The following is a 23,844-nucleotide window of genomic DNA, read 5'->3' on the forward strand; positions in this document are numbered from 1 at the left end:
TGGGGCTGGACCTGCACACGCGGTGGTGGGCACGGAGCATGGGGCAGCCCCTTTGGAAAACAGCCTGGCTGTTCCTCAAAAAGTCAAAGCTGGAGTCACCATCTGACCCAGCAGTTCCACACCTGGGTACATGCTCAAGGGAAATGACAGCAAAACCACACGCAACTCGTACATGCATGTTCTTAGCAGCCCAAAGTGGAACCAACCCTCAGTGGGTGAGTGGATAAACAAAACGTGGCACATCCAGAAAAAGGAATGACGTTCTGATGTGCCTGACAACAGGGCGGAAAGAACCTTGAAGCCACTGTGTAGAGTGAAAAAAGCCAGACACAAAAGGACAAATACTGTAACGAGCCCATTTATATGGACAACCCAGAACAGGCAGCTCCTCCGGGACGGAGAGCACCTTAGTGGTTGCCGGGGCTGGGAGGGGGGCTGGGCGCGGTGAGGGGTGACCACCAAAGGCTCCATGTGGCACAGGGCTCAGAGCCAGGCCTCCTGCCGCGAATCCGCCATCCCTGGAGTGTTGCTTTTGTCCATGGATTAAGGTGGCTCCCACCGGGCTTTTTCAGACAACAGGAAGTGGAAAAAGCGGTCAAAGGGTCACTTTCATGCAGATCCTGCTGGCAGAAGCGGATCTCATTGTCATGTCTGCTCACCAGGGAGGCTGGGAAATGACGGCAAATGTAAAATCGGGGGTGCACTGCGATGAGAAAGGAGGAGAGACTGCACCCTGGAGGACAGCCAGTGGTCCCTGCCGCAGGATGCTGCATCGAAACCACCACTTTTGTGCCCACCGCACCTTGTTGTACTCGCATGTCTTTCGCAACCAACAGGCTCAAGGGCCTCTTGGAAGGTGACTGCCTGTTTGGAAGGCGACAGTTTGCTTTTGCTGCCTCACAAGTGGCCCCCAGTCTCACTAGCTTTAAACAGCAGCTGTGCATTTAGCGCCTGGTTTTGCAGGTTGATTTGCAGGTGGGCTCAGGTGGCTGGCTCATCCAGTTTGGGTTTGGTGATCTCGGCCGGGCTCGCTGGCGGGTCAGCCGGGGCTGGCTTCTCTATGAGGGCCTCCTTTGGGATGGCTGGGGTCTCACCACGTGGGCTCTCCGTTGGTCTCTAGTGGTTTTCTTTTGTAAGGAAGGGCTTACATGCTTTTCTTTCATGCACTTTGGCCTGATCTCATGCTCCCAGGGTTTTGTTCATCATTCTGTCAATCCCTCTTCGTGTTCCTACAGCCTGACTCTGTGCGAATACTAGGCTGATATTGTCATTTAGAACTTATGTTTGGTTGCTAGTAAGAGAAGCCCAAAATAACAGTGCGTTTGATAAATTAGGGGTTTGTTTTCTGTCACATAACTTGAAGACACGGGGTAGGCAGCCACAGGTGGGTGAGGCAGCTCCAAATGCTCTGCCCCTGTCCACAAGGTCGCTTCAGGGACCCAATGTGGTTTCTGGAGCTCCGGCCATCACACCTGCTTTCCAGGAAGGAAGATGGCAGAAGGTGAGAAGGCCAAAGCGTGCACCTTTCGGCTGTATCAGCCCCCTTTAAAAAGCTTTTCTGGAAGCCCCACTCAACAACGTTCCTTTACGCCTCATTGGCCACCCCTACTTCTAATTGCAAAGGAGTCTGGACTTTTGGCTGGTTCTTTAGCTGGGTTTGTCACCTCAAATGTGATAAGGTTTCTGTTATTGAGGAAGGAGACAGTGGCTCTGGCACATGGAAGACACCCACCTGCTTCCGAGGACGATAACCAGGCTCTTGAGGTCAGCCCAGTCTTGCCAGCCTGTTTTGGGTGTATCTCTGGGGCTCTGCATCCTATAAACACCAAGACAAGTTATCTCTCCCTAAAAAATCCTCAGTGGTGGGGAAGGAACAAGGAAACCTCAATAAAATCTCTGTCATAGCTTCCTGATCACAAATGCTACGAAGTGGGGTGGCTTACACATGGGAGTGTATCGGCTCCTGGTTTTGAGGCTAGAAGTTCAAATTCGAGACTTCAGCAAGGCGCTGCTTTCTCCCTGAGGACTCTCGCCTGCTGGGGCTGGTGGCCGGCGATCCCTGTGTTCCTGCCCTTTCTGTCCCACAGCCGTGTCTTCTCCTTTTTTTTGTGTGGGTTCCGTTGACTTCCAGCTTCTTGCTTCTCCCCCAGGCTTTCTCTCTCTGACCTTCTCTATAAGGCCTTCGGTAATAGGATTAAGATCCCTCCTGATTCAGGTGGCCATATCCTTAAAATATCATCCTCAAAAGGCCCTATTTACCATGGGTCCCCGCCCACAGGAATGGATTCAGATTTAGAACATGTGTTTCTGGGGTGCAGAATTCAACCTACCACCAACTCCCATATGGAAAAGAGGATACTGGCTCATCAGTCACTGGGTAGGATCGGGGAGGAATATGTTAACAAATCTGGCAAAGCCCGGTTCTCTATGCTGGGACAAAACCCCTTGTCTGCTAATCCCTACATTCAGGGCAGGGGTTCTTCCTTGCCCATTATCCCTACATCCATATCCAAGGATGCATTTGGGAGGATGCTGTTCTTGGAGGGATTAACAATTTCAAAGCCCCCTCCCTGTTGGCGTGGGTTTGGGGACCCAGGGAGAATTTTTAGCTTTTTGAAAGTTGCAAGCAGGCCAGCATCACTGGCAACATAACTCCCTCTTACATTTAAAAGGCTTCTTTGTGCAAATATCCCTTTTAAGGACGGTTTTGAAATAACAGAAATCAGAACTGGCTTATAATATTTGTACCTCTTTCTCTATACTGGACAGGACGGTAAACTCGGTACTTCCGTGAATGTTTTCAGTTCACGCCTTTATCTGTGCCATCTTTATGATGCAGACTAGTGTCTGTTTTTCTGCGACTGCAGGGGAAGAGGGAACATTTTCTTCTTATTATCTTTCTGAGGTTATTTTCACCAACAGTGAGGAGGGCGTGCCATCCCAAGGTTAAGCATTAAAATTCCCCTGCTAGCCCTGAGAGAAAACAGCAGGCCTCACAAGCTAAATTCCTTCAATATGGAAAAAGAAAAGAGCAGAGGAGAATTTTAACAAGTGGACTATGAAGATGCATGTACACAGCCAACATCTCCTACCCATTAGGTACTTTATTTGCATTATTACAACAACTGCAGAAGGTATACAGAAAGGGACAAGGCCCAAGTCACAAGGCTAGGAAGGGGCAGAGACAAGATTCAAACCTAGGACTGTCTAATGCAGAGCCAGAATTCTTGACTGTTGTAGTAGAATATAATCTTTTTTGTAGAGGTTGAAGTCTAAATAGCAGTTAATGCAAAGGTTGCTAATAGAGTTTATGGTAGGGACACTTCTCAGAGTTCATTGTGTGGGTTGGGCAGATTCTGCAGATTGCATTGCCCAGCAATAAATAATAAGTCACAAAAATATACATACACACACAAACATCAGCACAAGCACACATACACCCCAGCTACAGACACAGTCACAAATATGCACAATTACAATGGGTGACAGTCATGCATAGAAACACACAAAACCACAACCACCCACAAAAGCACACTGAAGATTTACCTCTTGCCTTTACAAGTGTCCCTGGGGAAGGGGGGTTTGGTGTAGGCTGGGAAATGTGGGGCTCATGTACTACACATCCCAAGAGCCACTAGCACCACTGTGCCCTTCATATCTATGGGCAGCACTCCCCTGGCCTCATGGGATTTGCATTTCATTTCTTTGCACAGGCCAAAGACTTCAGAGTGGGTGGGTGCTCCAAGATTCCTTGCAGAAAAAAAAAACAATCCGTTTCCTCTGCCCACATTTCAGCCCCTTTCTGTAAGATTTCTATGTATCTCTGTACCTGTCTCAAAGTGCCTGCATCCTTCCCGATTTGGATTTTGGGGCAGGGTACTTGAGGTGAAGATTATTTCGTGCTCAGTCATGCTGGTCTACCACGAAGCCATTCACCATCCAAACCTACTCCAGCTTCTCGTCCTGGACTACAAATCCCAGCATGGCTTGCGAGGGTGCTGGCGCCTGGACCACATTTCCCAGCGTGCCCCACGGCCCCGGACGAGAACGGGAGGAGGGCTGCCCAGGAAGGCTCTGGGAGGCGTCACGGTGGATCCAGTCTCCGTGGATTCCTTTTCCCGGTCGGATCCATGGGTTGCCCCTAAGGACTGTGGACTTCTGATTCCATTGTCCAGCGTGCGGTCATAGTGAACTCTGTCCAGTCTTGTCTTTGAGCCTGATTTTCTGGGGGTGACTTGGGACTCTGCCTGGCCCCGGCTGTGTCTTTAGGGGCGTGGCCCTGCGGACTACATTTCCCAGCATGCCCATAAAACTCCGTACGCAAACTTTATTTCTCAGCCTGCCCTGGGCGAGCCCGGGGGAGACACGAGAAGTGAATCGTCTTTAACGGCTTCTGGGCTGCAGACTACATTTCCCACAGTGCCCCGGCTTTCCCACGACCCGGGAATCTCTTCATTAATTCATTCAAACAATATCTTCGCTCCGTACTATCGGGCTCAGTTCTACGCCCCGGGAATAAAGTAGTGAATATGGAAGACAAAAATCTTGCCCTCGTGGATTATTTCTAGTCGGGGAGGGGAACAGACAAAAAACCCAAATTAAGTAAATTATATAATACTATATGGGCAGATGATAAGGGGCGTGGACAATTTCGTCCTACAGCTCTCGGAACTTCCGGGTTATGACGCATTTCTCACCCGCCCCCAGGGCTTGACGCGTCTCCTTTATATATGCACTAGATTTCCCAGCATGCCCTGGAGCACACTTCCAGCCTCCAGACTCCATTTCCCAGCTCTCCCCGGGGCATTTCCTTCCATCAGGCGATGTCCATTCCATTTTACCGCTCGGAGTTGCTGACTTTCCGTTGTGCTTCGGGGCACAGCTAGTTCAGAAAATTACCGTTAACAACTTCCGCTTATGGACTCTGTTTCCCAGCAACCCCCAGGACCCCGCCCCAAAAGCGATCGCCATCGGCGGCCTCTGGACCGCGGACTCCATTTCCCAGAGTACCCTAGGAGCGGTGCCGCGACGTCATCACGCCGGGCGGGGACCGGAGAGCCCTCGGGCGGCGCGGGTGAGCGGTAGTTCCCGGCGGCCCCCGGGGCTGGCGGCGGCGGCGGCGGCGGTTCGGGCCTCCGCTCGCGGGGCGGCGGGCGGCGCGATGTCGGACGAGGACGGGCTGGGGGCCGGGCTCGGGGCGGCGGCGGCGGCAGCCCGCGAGCGGAGGCGGGAGCAGCTGCGGCAGTGGGGGGCGCGGGGGGGCGCCGAGCCGGGCCCCGGGGAGCGGCGCGCTCGCACCGTCCGCTTCGAGCGCGCCGCCGAGTTCCTGGCGGCCTGCGCGGGCGGCGACCTGGACGAGGCGCGCCTGATGCTGCGCGCGGACCCCGGCCCCGAGTCCGGCCCCGCCGCCCCGCCGCCCGCCCGCGCCGTGCTCGACTCCACCAACGCCGACGGCATCAGCGCTCTGCACCAGGTCAGCGCCCCGCGCCCCGCTCCCGGCCTCGAGCGCCCGGTTTCCAGCCGCCCCGGTCTTTGCCGCCTTGCGTTGCTCCTCCTTGTGTCTGGGCCATCTCTGGCGGCTTCAGTCCGGGCCACGTCTGTGGTGGTGGTCGTCGCCGCTTGGCGCTTGCCGGGCCCCCGTCCCCCTTTCGCCTGTGCCGCTTACTTCTTCCAGCTCTGCTTGTGCCGCTTCTTTCCTGAGTCTGGGTCACCTCTTCCAGCCGTACTTGGGCCGGCTCCGCTCTATCGCTTCCCCTTTCCAGGCGTGGACTAGCACTTTCGCTGAGTTGCGTCCCCCTCTTTCCCGGCCACCCCGGTCTCCCGCCTGGGCCAGCTCTTTGGAGGGGCCCAGATCTTCAGTGCGCTTGTCTTGGGGTCTCCCTCCCTCCCACTCCTCCTCCCGCTTGTTCTCTGCCGTCTGTTGCTGCCTGGGGATGCCTTTTCCTGAACCATTTCTCTTCCTGGGCTCTGTACCACTTTGTTCTCTTGACACATCTTTGTCTTGTATGGGTCACCTCAGGCTAACTCTCCCCCAGCTCTCTTAATTCGGGTGGTTTCCTCCGCGTCCTCCTGGGGCCTGTGCCACCTCTTGCCGCCTACCTCGGGCCTCAGGAGTGTTTTCTTTCTCCAGGCGCTTGCTTCTCTCCCCCTCTTTCTCCTTCCCTTTCCTGGGCCTGCAACCTTCGAGCATCACCTGTGCCTGGCTTTGGGCCACCTTTCTGTCTTCTGCTCGTCTTGCTTTCTCCACTTCTGTGGATTTGGGTCACTTCTCCTTTTATTTAGGCAGCTTCCATTTCCCACGGATGTGCACTCTCTCCCAGGCCCTGTTCTGTCACTTTCCAGAGGGTTCCAGAACCCTGTAAGTCCTCTCTTTCTACCACCTGGGTCCCTGTGCTCTCGCCAAGTCACCCAGGTTCCTGTGTCACCACATGGGAGCCCCCTCATGCCCTGAGGATTTTCTCTGGTTCTAGGCCCTTTTGCAATCCCTCTGCCTGCTGCTGCCACTCTGATGAGGCCACCTGGGAAAGGAAAGGCCACAGAAGGACCCCATATCCCCCCACCCCCCAGGCTCTGTCCCTCCTGGTCTCCTGATGTTGGTCCAGCTCCTGTCATCTGACAGCAGCTTCCTTCTCTGGGCATAGACCTCCACGTCTTGGAGTCCCCAGGCCTCTCCTTGTCGGAACCCTGGGGGGAAGGCGGGGCGGTTAGTGATGGAGGTTGCTCGGAAGGAAAGCTTGACAGGTCGTGGGGATGCTTGAGGATCCCCTAGGAAGAGGAGCAGCTCAGGAAAAGCCGAATCAGAATCAGTCATTTCTAACTTGTAATCTCAGCCCCTGAATTTTATGGCCTTGCCCTAATGTCTTTCCTCTCTGGGTCTCAATTTCCTTATCTGTAGAATGGGCCAGCAGCCCCTCCCTGGCAAGGCCGTGGTGGAGGAGGGAGGTTGTATACGCAGAAGACCCCACAGGAGGCAGGACACATCATAGGTGTTCATGGGGGGGTTGCTGCCCCCTGGCCCAAATGCCACCCCCCTTTCCTTTCTCCTCCCAGGTCTACTCTTTACAGAGACTCCAGTAACGTTTTCCTCCACCCAGAGCAGGGTCCCTTTCCCCAAGGCAGGCCTTCCTGGTGGCCAGCCCGGGAGAGGAGCTTCAGATGCTGGGTCCCATGGTCCTGGCTCCCTGCACCTTCCCTAAAGGGTCCCTCAGACCCTCCCCTTGACCTGGCCCCTGCAGAAGGTGGCTCTGGCCTTGACCCTCAGCTGCCTTTTTTGGGGGGGGAGGTGTCACCTCCCTCCCAGTCCTCCCCAGGGCTCTGCAGGAGGTCTGGAGGCGCACGTGCCTGCCGCGGGGAGGGGGGCTGGGGTTGTGTCAGCTCTGGGTGTAGGGTGGCCCCCTCCCCCTGCTTTGTCTGGGACTGTCCTGGTTTGGGCACTGAAAGCCCCAGGAGGTCCCTTGGTCGCAGGCATTCTGGGACGCTTGGCCTCCGTCTTTGAGGGACTCCTGTGTCTGGGGCTGTGTGTTCTGTCCTCAGTCCTGCCTGGGCCAAGCCCCAGAGCAGCAGCCCTGCCCTGCCGTGCCCCCTCTAGTTCTCAGGTTTCAGCCCCTACCTCAGGTGGGTCTGTGAGCCACCTGACTGGGCGGGTGGCCTCCCCTGCACCCCAGTTGCAGATTGCCTTATTTATTAGTGGGGGGTCTGGGGGCCGGGATGCTGGTGGGTCTGGGAGGGGAGGCCTGGGAGCCTGGGCTCCTGGTCTGAGGGAGGAGGGGCTGCGGCTGGAGTTTTGGATCCTGGTGCCCAGGTCTCAGGCATCGTTCACATGGATCCTGTGCTGCGTCAGGGCCTTGAAAGGGAAAAGCCCATCTCCCTCCTTGCCCCCCTCCCCCATCGCCATGACAACCGGGTAGACATAAACGGAGCCCAGAGTTCATCCCGTTCCCAGGGCACGTGTGGCCCCCCTTTCACAGCCCGAGTTTCCATGACTTCATGCTCTTGGCCTCATAGCTGCCTCCCCCCTTCACCAGATGGGAGGCCTGGAGGTGGAGGGGGTTGGGGGGTAATTTATCCTGAGGACCCAGGAGCCCAGGCCCCCAGCCCCTCCTCCCTCAGACCTGGAGCCCAGGCCCAGCCCCTCCCCCTCCGGGACCCAGGAGTCCAGACCACAGCCCCCTCCTCCCTCAGACCCAGGGGCACAGATCCCCCCAGCCCCCTCCTCCCTCAGACCCAGGGGCACAGATCCCCCCAGCCCCCTCCTCCCTGGGAAGCCCTCTGGCCTGGGTTTGTCTCCCCTGAGCTCTGGGTGCCTGGCCGACTCAACCCCTGGGAAGCCAGGGTGCCCTGGGGAGAACAGCTGGGTGCCCTCTGGGGCGTCTCCCTCCCAGGGCCGTGGGCATCTGTTTCCTTGAAGTTCTTGCTTCCTTGGCCCTGGATCTGTTTCACTGGTCTGAATTTGGGAGTCTCACCTTGGCAGTCCGACGGGTGAGCTGACAGTGTCCTGTGCCTGCCCCCCAGGCCTGCATCGATGAGAACCTGGAGGTGGTGGGCTTCCTGGTGGAGCAGGGTGCCACGGTGAACCAGGCTGACAACGAGGGCTGGACGCCCCTGCACGTGGCTGCCTCTTGCGGCTACCTGGACATCGCCAGGTAAGGAAGGGCTGAGGGCCGTGCCTGAGGGCTGGACCTGTCCTCCCTGACTGACCACCCCCCTGCCCACCTGCAGGTACCTCCTGAACCATGGGGCCAATATTGCCGCTGTCAACAGCGATGGGGACCTGCCCCTGGACCTGGCCGAGTCGGACGCCATGGAGGGGCTGCTACGGGCGGAGATCGCCCGCCGAGGTGGGCCTCGGGTGTCGTCTGTGTGGTGCGGGTGCCGCCTCACCCGCCTGCGGTCCTGAGCTTTGCCTTCGTACTGCCTGGCAGCCACTGTGCCTCAGTTTCCTCACCTGTGACATGGGGCGCACCTCCCTCCAGGTGGTAACTGCATAAGGTGCTGGGCCTCTGCTGGGCCATCATGAGCAAACCAGCGGTGGCCGGAGTTGTTGACCCTGAGTCACCAGTGGAACTGCGGCTGAGAGAGGAGGGTCATCCAGAGGTCGGAGGTGCCCCTGCCGGGGCCCCCTCCCGTGTTCTCGGGGGACGGAGTGTCTGTTGAGGGGATGGAGGAACGCCGGGCTAACGGGTTCTTCCCGTGGGGTCTGTGGACCCCTCCGTGGTGCTCGCTGCTTTAGGGAGAGGGCGCGTTGCTTCTGGCAGGTTCTTGAAGGGGCCTGGGACCACCCCTCCCCTCCTGGCTGAAAGCACAGGGTCAGGCGCAGTCACCGTGCGTCTGGGATCCATCCTGTGCGGCCCGGGTCGGGCTCAGTGTCGGACTCGCCAAGGTCCAGCGGGGCTGCGTGGAGGGTGCCTGGGCGGTGGGTAAGGCGGGGCCGGGGCAAGTCAGGGCTAGAACTGGGTTCCCCCACTCCACCTGGCTTTTTATTTAGAAGACGTCAAACTCAGGAAAGGTGCCGCAGTATCACAGGGAGTGCCCGTGTAGCCGTGGTCAGTTTTCCCCGACAGAGATCGCTCCCCCGCCCCGCAGCTCACCCTCTTAACACAGCCAGTTCAGTGGCTCTTCGTGCTTTCACAGCGTTGTATGTCCACCACCCCGTCAATCTCAGAACACTTTCATCACCCCAAAAAGGAACCCCACCCTGGCCGTCACCCCCAGTCCCCCATCCCCCCAGCCCCTGGCAACCACTGGTCTGCTCTGTCTTCTTAGAGTCTCCTTCTGGACATTTCACGTAAACGGAGTCATACAATATGGATTCGTCAGCTTTTTTCCTTCCTGGCATGTTTGTGGGCTCGTGCGTGCGTTTTCTCTCTTCTCTGTGTACACACACGGGTATAAACGTACATGTGTGTATGCACATATATGCACAGACACATGTCTTTTTGGTTGATGGACCATTTTGAGAGTAAGTTGCAGACCTTGTAACCTGTAGTCCCTGATGCTTCTGCAAGTATCCCCAAGTGGAAGACCTTCTTCCCAGCCACAGTCGGAAAGTTAGCATCGTTACCCGCTGGTCGAACGGCAGGACGCCTAATGCAGGGTCCCATCTCTGCGCTCCTCCCACAGACGCGCTCTCCTGCCCTCAGTTTGGAATCCAGTTCTGCCCTCACCTGTGCTGGGTTGTGATGCCGCTTTAGCCCCCATCTTGAAGAGGCCCTTGCCTTTCTTTGTTTCCCACGGCACTGGCATCTCGGAGGGGTCCAGGCTGGCTGTTCTCAGGGTGTCCCTGCCTTTGGAGCCGCCCGGTTCCTCGAGACGGGCCGCAGCCGTGCATTTGTCAGTGCGTCTCACCAGGAGCCAGGTGGGGGGCAGTGCCTCTCATTCCTGGTGGTGGGAACCCAGGCGGCCTGGTTCTGGGGCTCCGCTGGGCGGCCTGCTCTGCAGGTCTCTCTCCCTTTGTAGTTAGAAAGTGAACCGTGGACAGGTAGCACATGATTCTGCCTATACGAAATACCCAGAAGAAGCAAATTTGTAGGGACAGCGAGGAGAGTCCAGGCTGCCAGGGGCTGGGAGTTGATGCCCAGTGGGTACAGGGTTTCTCTTTGGGGTGACGAAAAAGTTTTAGTAACGGTTGGTGATGGTGGCACAGCAGTGCATGTGATTAATATCACTTGCTCGTGCACTTGAGAGTGGTTAAAATGGAAATGTTTGTGTTGAATTTATGTTACTGATTTAAAAGAAAAAACATCTGGGGGCTCCAGGGCCGAGGGTCTGGGTATAAGCCTGAGTTCTGCCGCGCACACACTGTAGTCTGGGGGTCTTTACCTGGGGTCTCTGGGCCCCTAGGCTCCCGGCATGGCCTTCAGGGGATCTGTGGTCTCTGGCATTGTGCCGGGTTGAGTGTTTTCCTACAGAAGTTGCCCCAGCTTTAGGGGCTCGTGTTCCCCTCTGGAGGGAGGAGGCCGGGGGAGGATGTGCTGGCTGCGGAGAGGGGCGGGCTGCTAGCTAAGGATGGCACAGGGTGACCCTCCGCTGTGGCTGCCGGCGGGAGGCCGCCGCCCCCTCCACGTCTGTAGCCGGGGCCTGGGCCGGGCATCCCCGGGACACTCCTTCACACGCAGTCTCAGTGGGAGTGGGGGCGACGGCCTGGTTGCAGGGCCGCACCCTGCTGCAAGGAGGGCAGGGGCTGTGGCCTCCACCTGGGGCATCTGCGTCTGGAGAGCCCTCCTGGGCGTGCCAGGTACCCAGGCAGGTGCCTGCTGTCTGCACCCCTGGGAACCCTCACATCAGGGACCGGGAGAGGACAGGACCCGCAGCAGAGCTGAGGAGATGGAGGCAGAGGCTGGGGGCTCCCGGAGGGGGTGGGTGCAGCTGTGCGCGAAGGCTTAGGTGAGGAGGAAGGTGTGGTCACGGTGTGGACGCTGCAGGGTGTGCTGCTCCCGAGCCTTCCTCAGGTGCTGCCCCTGCTGCACTTGCTGCTTTCCTTTCCGAGTTGTTTGTTCGTTGAGAGGGTCTGGTCTGGTCAGCCCCCCACCTCTTGCTTGGAGCACACCCCTGCAGGTGAGATCCTGAGGAGCCAGTTTTAAGGCTTCTGTTCCCGGTGACTCAGATGCTAAATTAGGCATGACTCTGCTAGTGTCAGGAACCCAGTTCAACAGGCAGCATATGGGCTGCTACAGCTGGAGTCTAGGGCTTACGGGTTTCAGGCACAATTTGATCCAGGGGCACAAGCAAAGTCTCTCTGAACTCTGCACTGACTTCATTCTTAGGCAGGTTCTCTCAGGGAGGCACTTAGCATTGCTCCTAAGAGCTGAGGCTTCTATCCTGGCTAACTAAGGCCTCCTCAGTATTTCCAGCCAGGGTCTCCTGTATGACATTCGTTGGGCCACCTCAGTCATATCCTGCCCCTGAGCTGGACACTGGGGCAAGAAGGATGGTCAGGTCCAGTGATGTGCCCACCCCTGGAACCAGGCCTTGGGTTCAGCCACATCAGAACCATGTGGGGCAAAAACAGAGGTACAGGGAGCTCAGATACTGTTCCTGCAGAAGTGGGGAAGGGGGCTGGCAGGCCCAAGCAGTAGCTGATCTGTGGACGCTGTTTTCCCAGCCCAGCCGAGGGGGCAGGCCCAGGGACACGCTGACCCAAGTGTGGTGCCCTACACGGAAGGGACCCACTGCTGCTTTGCTCTGTAGGGCTGTGGGTGGACCCACAGGGACACAGCCTGGGCAGGAAGGAAACTCGAATCTCCCTTGGAATCCCAGCATCCAAGACAGATCACGGGGTGTCACCCGAAGAGAGGCAGCATCGGCAGTCAGATGGTTCCGAGCGTCATTTCTGGGGGTAGGAGTGTTGGTGGGTACGTCCACTTTGGAAAATAGTTTTTGGCATCATCTGATAAAGCCGAGCTGTGCATTCCCAGCTTTTGGGCACTTGCAGTCCCAGGCCTCCCGAGAGAGGCTTTCCTGCCTGAGGACAAGAATGTCCATCACGGGGTTCTCTGCAGCAGTTAGGGGCTGGGAACCTCCAAAAGGAGAACCGGTAAATCAACAAATCAGTGAACAAATGATCTAGTGCCGGGGTCAGCGAGCTTTTTCTGTAAAGGGCCAGATAGTACACATTTTCTGCTTTGCATGCTGGTGCAACGTCTTGGCCCTGCCGTTGTAGCAGGAAAGCAGCCACAGACAATACATAAAGGTGAGGGTGTGGGGCATGTGCCAGTAAAACTTCATGTACAGAAGCAGGTGGCCCACCTGCAGGCTGGGGCTTGCTGACCCCCAGTGGAGAGCTGTACCTAGAGACACGGACAAATTTCAGGACATGTACCAACATGCCAAAGAATACCAACTGTGGTTGTTGAACAAAATCTAGTAAACCCTGCCTCCCCTCCCGCCGGAAGTAACACACTTTCATGTTGAGTGGCATGTGACTCCCTTTAGAGAAATGACAGAGGAGGAGCCGGCGGGGGGGTGTCCCTGGATCCCCAGTATTCCCCAGCCTCTACCCACCCTGGGCCATCAGAACATAAGCCAGAGTCCACTGGTGCCAGGCTGCAGCCCGGTCCCAGGCGGATGTGCTCAGGGGAACCCAGGAACCCCATCTTGCGCCCTGCGCAGCTGCGTATTTCAGATCCCATTTATGCATGTGTCGCAGAGGTTTATAATATAAAAATATGAAGAAATAGTGTAACAAAGTGCACGTTAATGGAAAACAAATTTGTGATGGTCCTTACCTGCCCCCTTGGGCAGGAGAGCGTGGAAGGACCTGGGGGCAGGAGCGTCTGCTGTGTGCATCCTCTTGAGTTTTTAGGGCAGGTGGCGGTTTGTGGGGATTCTATGCCCTGAGCTCTGCATTCCCAGCTTTTGGGCACTTGCAGTCCCAGGCCTCCCGAGAGAGGCTTTCCTGCCTGAGGACAAGAATGTCCATCACGGGGTTGTCTGCAGCAGTGAGGGGCTGGGAACCTCCAAATGGAAATAGAGTGTGAGCCACAAATGTAATTTTAGATTTTCAGGTACCTCAAAAAGGAAAAAGAAACAGGTGAAATTAATGTTAGCAATTTATTTAACCCCAGTATGTCCAAAACATTGCCATTTCCACATGTAAATCAATATAAAAAAATCATTTGTGTGCAACTTTACATTTTTTTTTCACACTTCAAAATCTGGTGCGTAATTTACACTGACAGCCCATCTCAGTTCGGACCAGCCACGTTTCCAGTGCACACTGGTGGCTGGTGGACAGGACAGCTCAGCTTTATACAGTACTTTGGTGAGTGTGGAGGTTTTCACAATTGAAAAAATAAAAGAAAAATAAACTTCTCTGGAGGAAGACTGCACATTCCTTAGTGAAGCCCGTTGGGCTCTTGTCTCTGTGCAGCACGCGGAAGAATAAGCAATATCGGTGAAAGCGGACAGTTAGGTGCAATTTTGGCCTCCAAAAGGTTGCCTGTTTTGATCCAGAATCAGCTCATTTAATTTTAACTCGCAGCTTGCCCTCTGCCTCTGCAAATGCAATAAAGCTTCCCGTGGAGCCGGCCGGGAATCGGGGACTTGGTGAGCGAGCGAGCAGGCGGGGTCTGCCTTCGCTGGGCTGTGACCGGGCGTTAGCTCCCGGGTGGGAGGACACTGTCGCGCTGGTCCTGACGGCCAGACCTCCGTGTGGGGGCTTTCTGCTTGGTTTTCACTAATGAGGGATCACGGTGATCGTGGTGATGCGCCGACGCTGGGGTAAGGTGGGGGTAAGAAAAGCTGGGGGTACTCAGATGCCCGGCTCGCCCCGCCAGCCTTGGGCTCATTGTGGAGGAGAAGAGGTCACGGCAGGAAGGGGCCGGTGCTCTCCGTTCTCCCGGCCCCTCCGTGGAGCAGAGGCCGCTGCCCGGTCCAGCCCCCAGGGCCCAGCGGGGGCCCCAGAGGCAGCTGCAGCCACGGGTTTCCTGTCCAGGCTGCCGCCGGGAGGGGCCGCGCTGTGACCCCTAAGCCCGCGTCCCTGCTTGAGACCCCCGGGCTGTGGACCTCACCCCTTCACCCTTCTCCTCCTCCCAGGTGTGGATGTAGAGGCGGCCAAGCGGGCCGAGGAGGAGCTGCTGCTCCACGACACACGGTGCTGGCTGGACGGCGGCGCCATGCCCGAGGCCCGGCACCCGCGCACGGGGGCCTCGGCGCTGCACGTGGCCGCGGCCAAGGGCTACATCGAGGTGATGAGGTGAGCCGGCCCTGCCCTCCCGTTCCCCTCCTCCAGCGGCGCCCCAAGGTTCACAGCTCCCTCCAGATGCGGCACTTCTGCCGTCACTCACCTGTAAACGTCCCCTGACTGTGACCTGGGGTTCTCGCGTATGTTGTGTTCCAGGAGGCCGGGATTTTCTGGTCATCGCTCGCACTGGGTCATTGGTGTGTTCTGTGTCATTTTGGTCTTTGAGAATTCGTTGCTCTGCTGTTCGCTTTATGTAAGTTTGCAGTCCATGTAAGGTGGGAAGGAATATGTTGCCAGGTACAGTGTTGTAAGAGGGTTATTAGTTGTGGAATCACACTGTTTACATCTTCAGCATCACCAGCGGTTTTCCCTCCTGCTTATTCTGTCAGACGTGTGAGGAGGGCAGCAAGGTTGTGGATTTGCCGGTTTCTTTTCTGTAGTCCTGTTCATTTTTATTTTATATATTTCAAAGTTAGGTTCTTTAGAGTGTGCATGTGTGTGTGTGTGTCTGTGTCTATGTATGTATATATTTATATTTAACTTTATTTTGAAAATAATTTCAAACTTACACAATAGTTGCAAAAATAGCATAAGACCCATACAGATAACTCCAGTGTACCCTTTACCCAGATACCCTAACGCACCAACGTTCAACATTTTGTCATGTTTGCCGTATCATTCCATCTGTCATTGATCTGTCACCTATCTACATACCTACCTGTCTGTTTGTCCTGGCCTCCTTCCGTCCCTCCACCCATCTATCTTGGTGCGTTCATATCTTAAATTATCATCATTCACAATTCCTTTTTAATTCTCATACTGGTTTGGGGTCTCGCTTTTGCCCATTTGGCTCCCTCATCCTTTTCTGCTAGAGTGGTTGGTTATGGTTCTCACCTCTGGATGGACCTCGCCAGCTCTCTCCGCTCCTTTCGAGATGCTGTACTTTACTTTTTGGCATGAAAATGGAGCTGAGATGACTTTGTCCCTCTGCTGGTTCATTTTAAGCCGCCCGTGGCGCCAGGCACACCTGCGGCTGGATCAGAGCACCTCTTCCTTCGTATTTCCACCACAGCCCCAGGTCTGATGCTCCTGGGACCCCTGTGGCCACGTGCACATCACTGAGCCAGCCAACGCATGGCAGGCGGACGGGAGACTGAATGGTCAGGTGGGCAATGTGCCCAGCCCTGGAGCCCGTGTCCTCCTCGGACCATGGCTTCCATCTCTGAGCCCATATGGCTGCCTCATCTCCTGCCATTGCATCTGCCTCCCAGACAGCTGGCAAGGGGTGAGGGGAAAGGGAGTGAACGGCCATGCTTCTTAAGAGAATTGTCCAGAAGCGGTGCAGACCACTTGTGCTGACGTCCCCTCTGCCTGCTCCTGGCTGCAGGGAGCCGGGGAGACCCGGCAGCGCTGCTGTCAGTGGGGGACGAGAGCCGATGGCGTTGGGCAGCCTCGCCCTCCACCGCAGCCTCTAGGGACTTGGAACCTAGGAACGCTCAGTGGCTGTAATTTCCGTACTTTGCCGTGGGCTCATGTTCACAGTCAGGTCTGTTGGCGGCATTGCTTAAAAGCACGTGGCTGACATTCTCTTCACTGGGGATCGCTGGGAGTCCAGAGGTTTGGCTTTGTTTGATGTTGTTCATTTGGCGCGGCCGATTTTGCCAGTAGCCTGTTAGGCACTGGGGACGCAATAGTTGCACAGGGCCTGGGCCGTGCACAGCTCGGCCTTGCTGGGGGAGACGGCCAGTGGGAAGCTGGTCCCGTCGGGAGGCACAGGGCCCAGGGCCGGCTTCCCACCGTCGCTCTGCGCCAGGGGCCGTCCAGGCACTGCGGGTGTTGGCGTCATCCCTGGCCTCTGCCATGCGGAGCCAGAAGCACCCTCCACTAGTGACAGCCAGATGTGTTCTGGAGGGCAGCTGCATCCCAGCTGAGAACACTTGGCTTAGAAGGATACGTGGGGTGGATGGACCGAGCGGCTGTGACGAGGATGAGGCCTGTGTGGCACCTGGTGGTCAGGCCAGCGGGGCCAGGAGGTGGCCTCTGCCGAGAGGGACTGAGGGGGTGTGTGTCCAGGGAGCCAGCGGGAACGTGGGGGAGCTGTGTGGTGTTTCTTTGCGGCGGAGCCGTCTGTGGGGGCAGCTCCCCTGGAAACCCCTGTTGGGCGCCACTGCTCCAGGCCAGCAGGTTCCCAGAGCTCTCCTGCCCCAGGGCAGCCCCTCTGGAGTCCCATCCTTTCCCCAGGCTTGGAGGCTGGCCTGGGCTGCGCCCACACCCAGGTGTGATGGGAGAGCTGACCCTGGGGCCACCCCTGGGCCAGGCTGGACTTTTAGCTGCTGGGTCCTGGGAAGGGGGGTCACTTGCCAGGGGCTGTCACAGACCCCCCATCCAGGTCGGCTCAGCCACAGGCGCCTCTCACCTCCTGGTTCTGGGGCTCGGAGTCTGCCATCCGGGGGCAGCAGGCTAAGGCTTTCCCAGTCGGGGCATCTGGAGGCAGCTCCGCCCTGCCCCTGCCACGTGCCCTGTCTGCTTCTGTGTCCCTGTGTCCATGTTTCCTCTCCTTGTAAGGGCTCCAGTTGTGCTGGTCAGACCCACCCTGGTCCTAACTAATCACGTCCTCAGGGACCCGTTCACAATGCCCACCCTCCCGTGGACGGCAGTGTCTCCAAAGGCCCTGCTCACACCCGGGTCGCGCACAGCGGGGTCGGGCCTGGGCCTGTGGGGGGCGCTGGGCAGCGGCTCGCTACCAACCGATTCACAGCCGGCCCGGCCGGGGTGGCCCCTAGCCCTTTACCCTGCCCCCTGGCCCACAGGCTGCTCCTCCAGGCTGGCTACGACCCGGAGCTGCGGGACGGGGACGGCTGGACACCGCTGCATGCTGCGGCCCACTGGGGCGTGGAGGACGCCTGCCGCCTGCTGGCTGAGCACGGCGGGGGCATGGACTCGCTGACCCACGCAGTGAGGACAGGGCAGGGGCCACGGGGGAGCCCCTGGGAGGGCCGGCGCCCTGGGGAGGGCCCCCCACAGCCCCCTCCACCTGCCCCCTACCCCCCAGGGGCAGCGTCCCTGTGACCTCGCCGACGAGGACGTGCTGAGCCTGTTGGAGGAGCTGGCCCAGAAGCAGGAGGACGTGAGTTGCGGGGCCGTGGGGCCACCCTCTCTCCCCTCAGCATTGCAGGCCATGAGGAGGGACCCAGCCGGGCAGTGTGGGGTGCAGGGCACAGGTGGCCGAGAGAGCGTGCGGGTGGGGGTCTGCCTCTGGGGAGCCAACCTGCACCTGTGCCTGAGCCACGTGTGCATAGGTATCGAGCACAGAGGAGCACGTGTCACTAGCAGAGCCTTGAGGCCGTGCCTGGCTGGCAGCAGGAACTGTTAGGTGCCCGGATGGCTCCCGAGGCCCCTGGGCCAGACCCTCTCGGGGCGTCTGGGGGCTAGTCAGTGGGCAGACAGAGCCTCTGTTTATAGATGGGCAGTGGCCACCTGCCACAGGGAGCATCTGGGGTCTCAGGGCTGACGGGCTGAGGAGGAAAAGGTCCCAGTCATGGCTTGCTGAACTCAGGAAGACTTCCCAGAGGCTGGGGCACATGGGGCTGAGGGCACTGCAGGCTGGGAGGTGCTCTGGGTGCCCAGGGGCAGGAGGTGGGGGAGGCTGGGCAGGGGGCAGAGGGCAGGCCCCGAGGGCCTCGAAGCCAGGCCGAAGAGTGGGGCTTCCCTTGAGGGCAAGGGGGAGCAGTGGGGGGATTGCAACGGGGAGACAGATGTCATGGGGATTGCAACGAGGGGGGCACAGGATGTCAGGGTGCTCCCTGGAGATTAGGGTTCTGTCCCTGAGGGCTGGCCCTGCGAGGAGAGGCAGGAGGGTGGCCTGTGACAACTGCATTGCCACCGCCTCCAGGTGCCTTCGCAGGGTGGAGGAAACTGCAGGGCAAGCAGGCAGAGCCTCCACCACCACCCAGGGCTGAGCTCTCAGGCCTAGCCCTATGGGAGGCACAATGCTGGGGTGTGGACAGAGGGGCCCCGTGTTCCGTGTGCTGCCCCCCACAGCCCTGCCCTCCCCGCAGCTGCGGAACCAGAAGGAAGCCTCCCAGATCCGGGCCCAGGAGCCACAGGGCACCTCCAGCAGCAAGCACCGCAGGTAGGAGGGGGGCCCGGGCTGCTGGGGGCCTCGGAAGCGCCCCCAGGCTCAGACCCCACCCCCTTTCCCACCAGGAGCTCCGTGTGTCGGCTGAGCAGCCGCGAGAAGATTTCCCTCCAGGACTTGTCCAAGGAGCGCCGGCCTGAGGGGGCAGGGGGGCCACCCATCCAGGACGAGGACGAGGGAGACGAAGGCCCCACTGGTGAGAGGCCCAGGGCTGAGGGAGGAGGGGCTGGGGCCTGGACCCCCGGGGCTGAGGGCGGAGGGGCTGGGGCCTGGACCCCCGGGGCTGAGGGAGGAGGGGGCTGGGGGCCTGGACCCCCGGGTCTGAGGGAGGAGGGGGCTGGGGGCCTGGACCCCCGGGGCTGAGGGCGGAGGGGCTGGGGCCTGGACCCCCGGGGCTGAGGGAGGAGGGGGCTGGGGGCCCGGACCCCCGGGGCTGAGGGAGGAGGGGCTGGGGGCCCGGACCCCCGGGTCTGAGGGAGGAGGGGGCTGGGGGCCTGGACCCCCGGGGCTGAGGGAGGAGGGGCTGGGGCCTGGACCCCCGGGGCTGAGGGAGGAGGGGGCTGGGGGCCCGGACCCCCGGGTCTGAGGGAGGAGGGGCTGGGGGCCCGGACCCCCGGGGCTGAGGGAGGAGGGGGCTGGGGCCCCGGACCCCCGGGGCTGAGGGAGGAGGGGCTGGGGCCTGGACCCCCGGGTCTGAGGGAGGAGGGGCTGGGGGCCTGGACCCCCGGGTCTGAGGGAGGGGGCTGGAGGCCGACTCGTGTCTTCCTGCCCCACAGAGCCAGCCCCTGCAGAACCCAGAGCCCTCAACGGAGTCTCCTCTCCACCTCCCTGCTCCCCCAAGAGCCTCCTGGTGAGCCTGGGTGCCCTGAGGAGTCATGTTGGGGTATGGGGGGAGGGAGGGGGTGCCCTGAGGCCTGTGGACCTGTCTGGTGGTCAGGGTGAAGCCTGCGGCCCCCAGAATCCTCCAGGCCACCCAACTGTGTCATCTGTGCCTGCCCCAGGCCTGGTGCGAACTGTAGCATGTGGTGGTCTTTGGGGTAACACTTGAGGGTCTCTGAGGGGCGAATGGTTCTTCTCCATAACTGAGGCTTCCCTCCTTTCCCAGCTGTCTCAAGAGGCCCCCTTCTCCAGGCGCTTCTGCCTCCAGAAGATGGGGAGCTCGGGTGCCCTGGGCCCCCCAGAGAGGCAGGCGGCCGAGGGCACCCCTGGGGCTGGGCTGCAGCGCTCAGCTTCCTCCTCTCGGCTCGAGGGGACCCCCACTCAGGTGAGCTGGGGTGGAGAGGGCCAGGCCTGCCCAGCCCAGGAGGGGGTGCCCCCAGGACCGACCCTGCCTGACCTGACCCCACCTGACCCGGCTGATGTCCTGCTCCCCTTCCCGCCTCTTTTCCCTCCACAGGTCAAGGAGCCTCGTCTTGCCAGAATTACCCCCACCCACTCCAGGAAGGTGCTCGAGCCCCCTGCCCTGTGAGTGCCAGGACTGGGCCCTTCTGGGGGTGGGAGGCAGCTCTGAGCTCCAGTCTTGTCAAATGGAGCAAGTCCATTTCCTCTCTGGGGTCTGGCCCCTTCCCACTACTCTTTGCCTCAGTTTCCCTTTATGTGCCACATAGTAAAAGCTCAAGTCATTACTCTGGTTTCCGAGGCCCTAGCTGGTCTGGCCTCCCATCACCTCTGCCTGTCTCCCACCCCGTCCCCCTCCCTCCTTGCCCACCCTGCTCAAACTGCAGCAGCCTGGGCACACGCACCCTCCCAGCCACCTTCTTGGCAGTTTCTCCAGTGTACTTTTTCCTGCTGAGCTCTCCTGTAACTGTTTTTATTTTCGTGGCTGTTTACTTTGCACCCTTTCCACTCAAATGTGACTATGGGGGCAGAGATGATTTGTGTCTTGTGTCCACTGCCCTGTGCCAAAGCCAGGCACACAGCGCGAGCTGGGGCATGTGTGTTCTGCAGGTGTGAGCCCCCCGCGCCTCCAGCTCTGGATAACCGCACTCCTCCCGGGGCGCCCGAGCCTGAGCCCTCCGTGAAGCCCAGCGACCCAGCATCCCCCTCGGGGCCCCCAGCCGACCTCCGGGACCGTCGGAGGTGGGGGAGGAAGCCACGGCCCCCACAGCCCCGGGGCGCGGGAGGTGGCCCCAGGGTCTCCGGGAGCTGGAGGGTGTCGGCCGCGGAGGGGACAGGGCCTAGGAGCCCTCCCTGACGTCGGGGTCTCCAAGCAGGTCCTACCAGATGCCCGTGCGGGACGAGGAATCCGAGTCCCAGCGGAAAGCGCGCTCCCGCCTCATGCGCCAGTCCCGCAGGTCCACCCAGGTGCGGGGCCGCACGGGCCGGGGCGCGGGGCCGAGGGGGAGGGGGCTGGGCCCTGGCCGCCGGGTGCCCTGACCGCCCGCGTTCCTGCCAGGGAGTGACCCTGACGGACCTGAAGGAGGCAGAGAAGGTGGCGGCGCAGGCCCCGGAGCCCGGCGGCTCGTCCCTGCAGAGCGCGGTGAGGGGGCGTGTGGTGGGGCGGCGGGCCCGCAGCCCCCTCGGCCTCTGACTTGCTGCCCGTCTCTGCAGGACGCTTCCTGGCGGCCCCGGGTCCCCGGGGTGGAGAACTCGGACGGCCCTGTCCCGAGAGGTGAGGACGGCCCGCTGGGAGGGCCGCTGGGGTTCCCCCCGGGACCCTGACGTGGCAGGGGATGGGGGGCCGTGTGTGTGCTGATTCCGGGCCCTCCCCCAGCAGAGGCGCCCGACGGGCAGGGGCCGGGACCACAGGCCGTCCCGGAGCCCTGCAGGGTCGGCAAGGAGCGGAGAGGACCTGCGGAGGTGAGGGGCAGCGCTGGGGCTGGGGGCGCCCGGGGCGGGGCGGGGGCTCGGGCTGCCCCGCGGCCTCGCGCTGAACCGCACGTGCCCGCAGGGGGAGGAGGCGGAGCCGGCGGACCGCAGCCCCGAATCCAGGTACGGGGCGGAGCGGGGCAGGCGGCCGGGCCGCGGCGGGGTGGGTGGGCCGCGCCTTCTGAGCCTCGCTTTGTCTCGGCCCCGTCTCTCCGGATGGCCGGCCCTCGTCCCGCAGGCAGCGCCCCCAGCGCGACCTCAACCCCGACCCCGAGCCAGGATCCCCGGAGCCAGCGGGCGGCTTCAGGAAGGTGCGAGTCACGCCCCGCGACCGCCGTTACCGCCCCCTCCTCTGCCCGTTACCTGCGTAGCCCCTGCCTCCCACCTGGCAGGCCCTGATCCTGGCCGCCCCCCTTGCCCCAGCTGTACGCAGAGCTGCGCCGGGAGAACGAGCGGCTTCGCGAGGCCCTGACCGAGACCACGCTGCGGCTGGCCCAGCTCAAAGTGGCGCTGGAGCGCGCCACGCAGGTCCGGCCCGGGGGAGGGAGTGGGCGGGGGCACCAAGGGGCGGGGGCGGGCGGGCAGGAAGTGGGCGGAGCCGTGGTCTTGGGTGGGCGTCCGGGGCGGGGGGGGGGGGGGGAGGGGCTGGCCCTCAGCCGGGCCGTGTCCCCTTCCCGGCCGGTGGTTTGGGGTTTCTCTCACCCCTGTGCTTTCCCGGTCCTCTCCAGAGGCAGGAGCGCTTTGCGGAGAGGCCCGCCCTTCTGGAGCTGGAGAGATTCGTGAGTAGGGCCCGGTGGGTGGGGCCGGCGCATCCCTAGCTTCCGCGGGTCTGGGTCAAGGGGGCCACCCTGACCTTCTGACTTGGCTCTCGAGCCTTTTTTCGGCCCTTCCCTAATTGCCATCTTTCCTGGTTTACTCCAGGAGCGCCGAGCTTTGGAGCGAAAGGCCTCGGAGCTGGAGGAGGAGCTGAAGGTGGATGCTAGAGGGGAGCCCTGGGTGAGGGTGGAGCCTGGGCGGCCATGGGCTCACCACGTGCGACGGGTCCCTACCCCCAGGCCCTGTCCGACCTTCGGGCTGACAACCAGCGGCTCAAGGACGAGAACGCAGCCCTCATCCGCGTCATCAGCAAGCTTTCCAAGTGACTCTGCAGGAAGCCCCCCACCCATATTTATACAGCTGCTTCTACCACACGCACCCCTTCCCCCGTGTGAACACGAGTGACTGGGCTCGGGGGAGAATCTGAGAAGCCATAATCTCCTCTCAGGACCTTTAGGCCAGGAGGGGAGAACAGGGTCCCTAGGAGCCAGAGGGGCCTCCGAGTCCAGGATGGAAGTGGGAGGCTGAGCTCTGTAGGGGGATGTTGCTGAGAGGGGCCTGGAACCGGAGGCAGGACCAAGAAGGAACCGAGGACCAGGGAATGCAAGGACCAGAAGCCAGGGACCAGAGTAGCTGCCCTGGAGGCCCCCACATCACTTGTGAGGTCACCTCAGCCCCCCTCCCCACCTGAACAGGGATCCAAGAATGTGCCAAGAGCCCTGCTCGGCCTCAGCCAGGCGGGCCTGTATATAGGGGCCTGGGTTTTTTCTGAGGGCTTCATCCATGTGCAATAGGGAGGGATGTCTTCTATTTTTTGCTGCCCCCTCCCCACCCACTGTCTGGGGCAGGGGGAGAAGGTATTTTCAAGAGACAAAGCACAGTACCACAAATAAAAGAAGTGAAGTTGCCACTCAACGGCTGCTTCCCCAGCCTGGAGATGGGGAAGTTCTTGGGGGTGTGAGTGTCAGTGACCAAGCCACAGGGCCATTTGGGTGGGGTGTTGAGGGATGCATAGGTGCTCACAGGTGCCAGGAGGTTGCTTCAGGAAGAGTGACCAGTTTGTACATAGGCCCCAAGCTAGGGCTGGCAGGGTGGCAAGCAAAGTGGTCGGGAGAGGCTGATGAGGTGAGATCCTGGAGATTGAGTGTCAGGCCAGGAACAGCTTAGGTAGTGCTTTTAAAATGAATTTGACTAAACTGCCAACATTTGAAATTTAGGGTAATTCACAAAATTTGGAATGCTGGCTACTCTGAGAATCTGGGACGATACGACCATGTGAGGTGTGTGGGTGTGTGGCACCAGCTGGCTGGGCCTGAGCGGGAGCCTTCTCCAAGGTGGGGCAGCCAGCCACGTGCTTACCAACTCCTTACTCTGCTTGCTAGGCTCTGTCCTTCTTGCTGGC

At 60.0% G+C, this 23,844-nt stretch overlaps 1 protein-coding gene and 1 long non-coding RNA gene across 3 annotated transcripts; one reads left to right on the forward strand and one right to left on the reverse strand.

Annotated features, from left to right (window-relative positions):
* Window positions 1-53: 53 nt before the first annotated feature.
* Window positions 54-3,948, reverse strand: LOC119521628. Its single transcript, XR_005214391.1, has 3 exons — window positions 3,830-3,948; window positions 2,749-2,861; window positions 54-1,816 (listed from the first exon to the last, which is right to left on the reverse strand). It is a non-coding gene; the product is annotated as an uncharacterized LOC119521628 (long non-coding RNA).
* A 1,190-nt stretch (window positions 3,949-5,138) lies between these two features.
* PPP1R12C (protein phosphatase 1 regulatory subunit 12C) lies at window positions 5,139-23,371 on the forward strand. Of its 2 annotated transcripts, none has more exons than XM_037820067.1 (22): window positions 5,139-5,473; window positions 8,512-8,642; window positions 8,719-8,837; window positions 14,533-14,692; window positions 17,491-17,635; window positions 17,733-17,807; window positions 18,739-18,812; window positions 18,887-19,014; window positions 19,595-19,668; window positions 19,924-20,082; window positions 20,215-20,282; window positions 20,766-20,897; window positions 21,032-21,122; window positions 21,214-21,297; window positions 21,369-21,429; window positions 21,532-21,617; window positions 21,709-21,749; window positions 21,865-21,937; window positions 22,050-22,154; window positions 22,355-22,405; window positions 22,548-22,598; window positions 22,682-23,371. In XM_037820067.1, the coding sequence occupies exons 1-22, from the start codon at window positions 5,162-5,164 to the stop codon at window positions 22,766-22,768; spliced, it is 2,307 nt and encodes a 768-aa protein (XP_037675995.1). In that variant the 5' UTR covers window positions 5,139-5,161; the 3' UTR covers window positions 22,769-23,371. The 2 variants fall into 2 exon arrangements, with proteins under 2 accessions (XP_037675995.1, XP_037675996.1); XM_037820068.1 differs by having other exon boundaries at window positions 21,535-21,617.
* The last annotated feature ends 473 nt before the right edge of the window (window positions 23,372-23,844 follow it).

This window comes from Choloepus didactylus, chromosome 27 (genome assembly GCF_015220235.1).
Source record: "Choloepus didactylus isolate mChoDid1 chromosome 27, mChoDid1.pri, whole genome shotgun sequence".
NCBI classification, from domain to species: domain Eukaryota; kingdom Metazoa; phylum Chordata; class Mammalia; order Pilosa; family Megalonychidae; genus Choloepus; species Choloepus didactylus.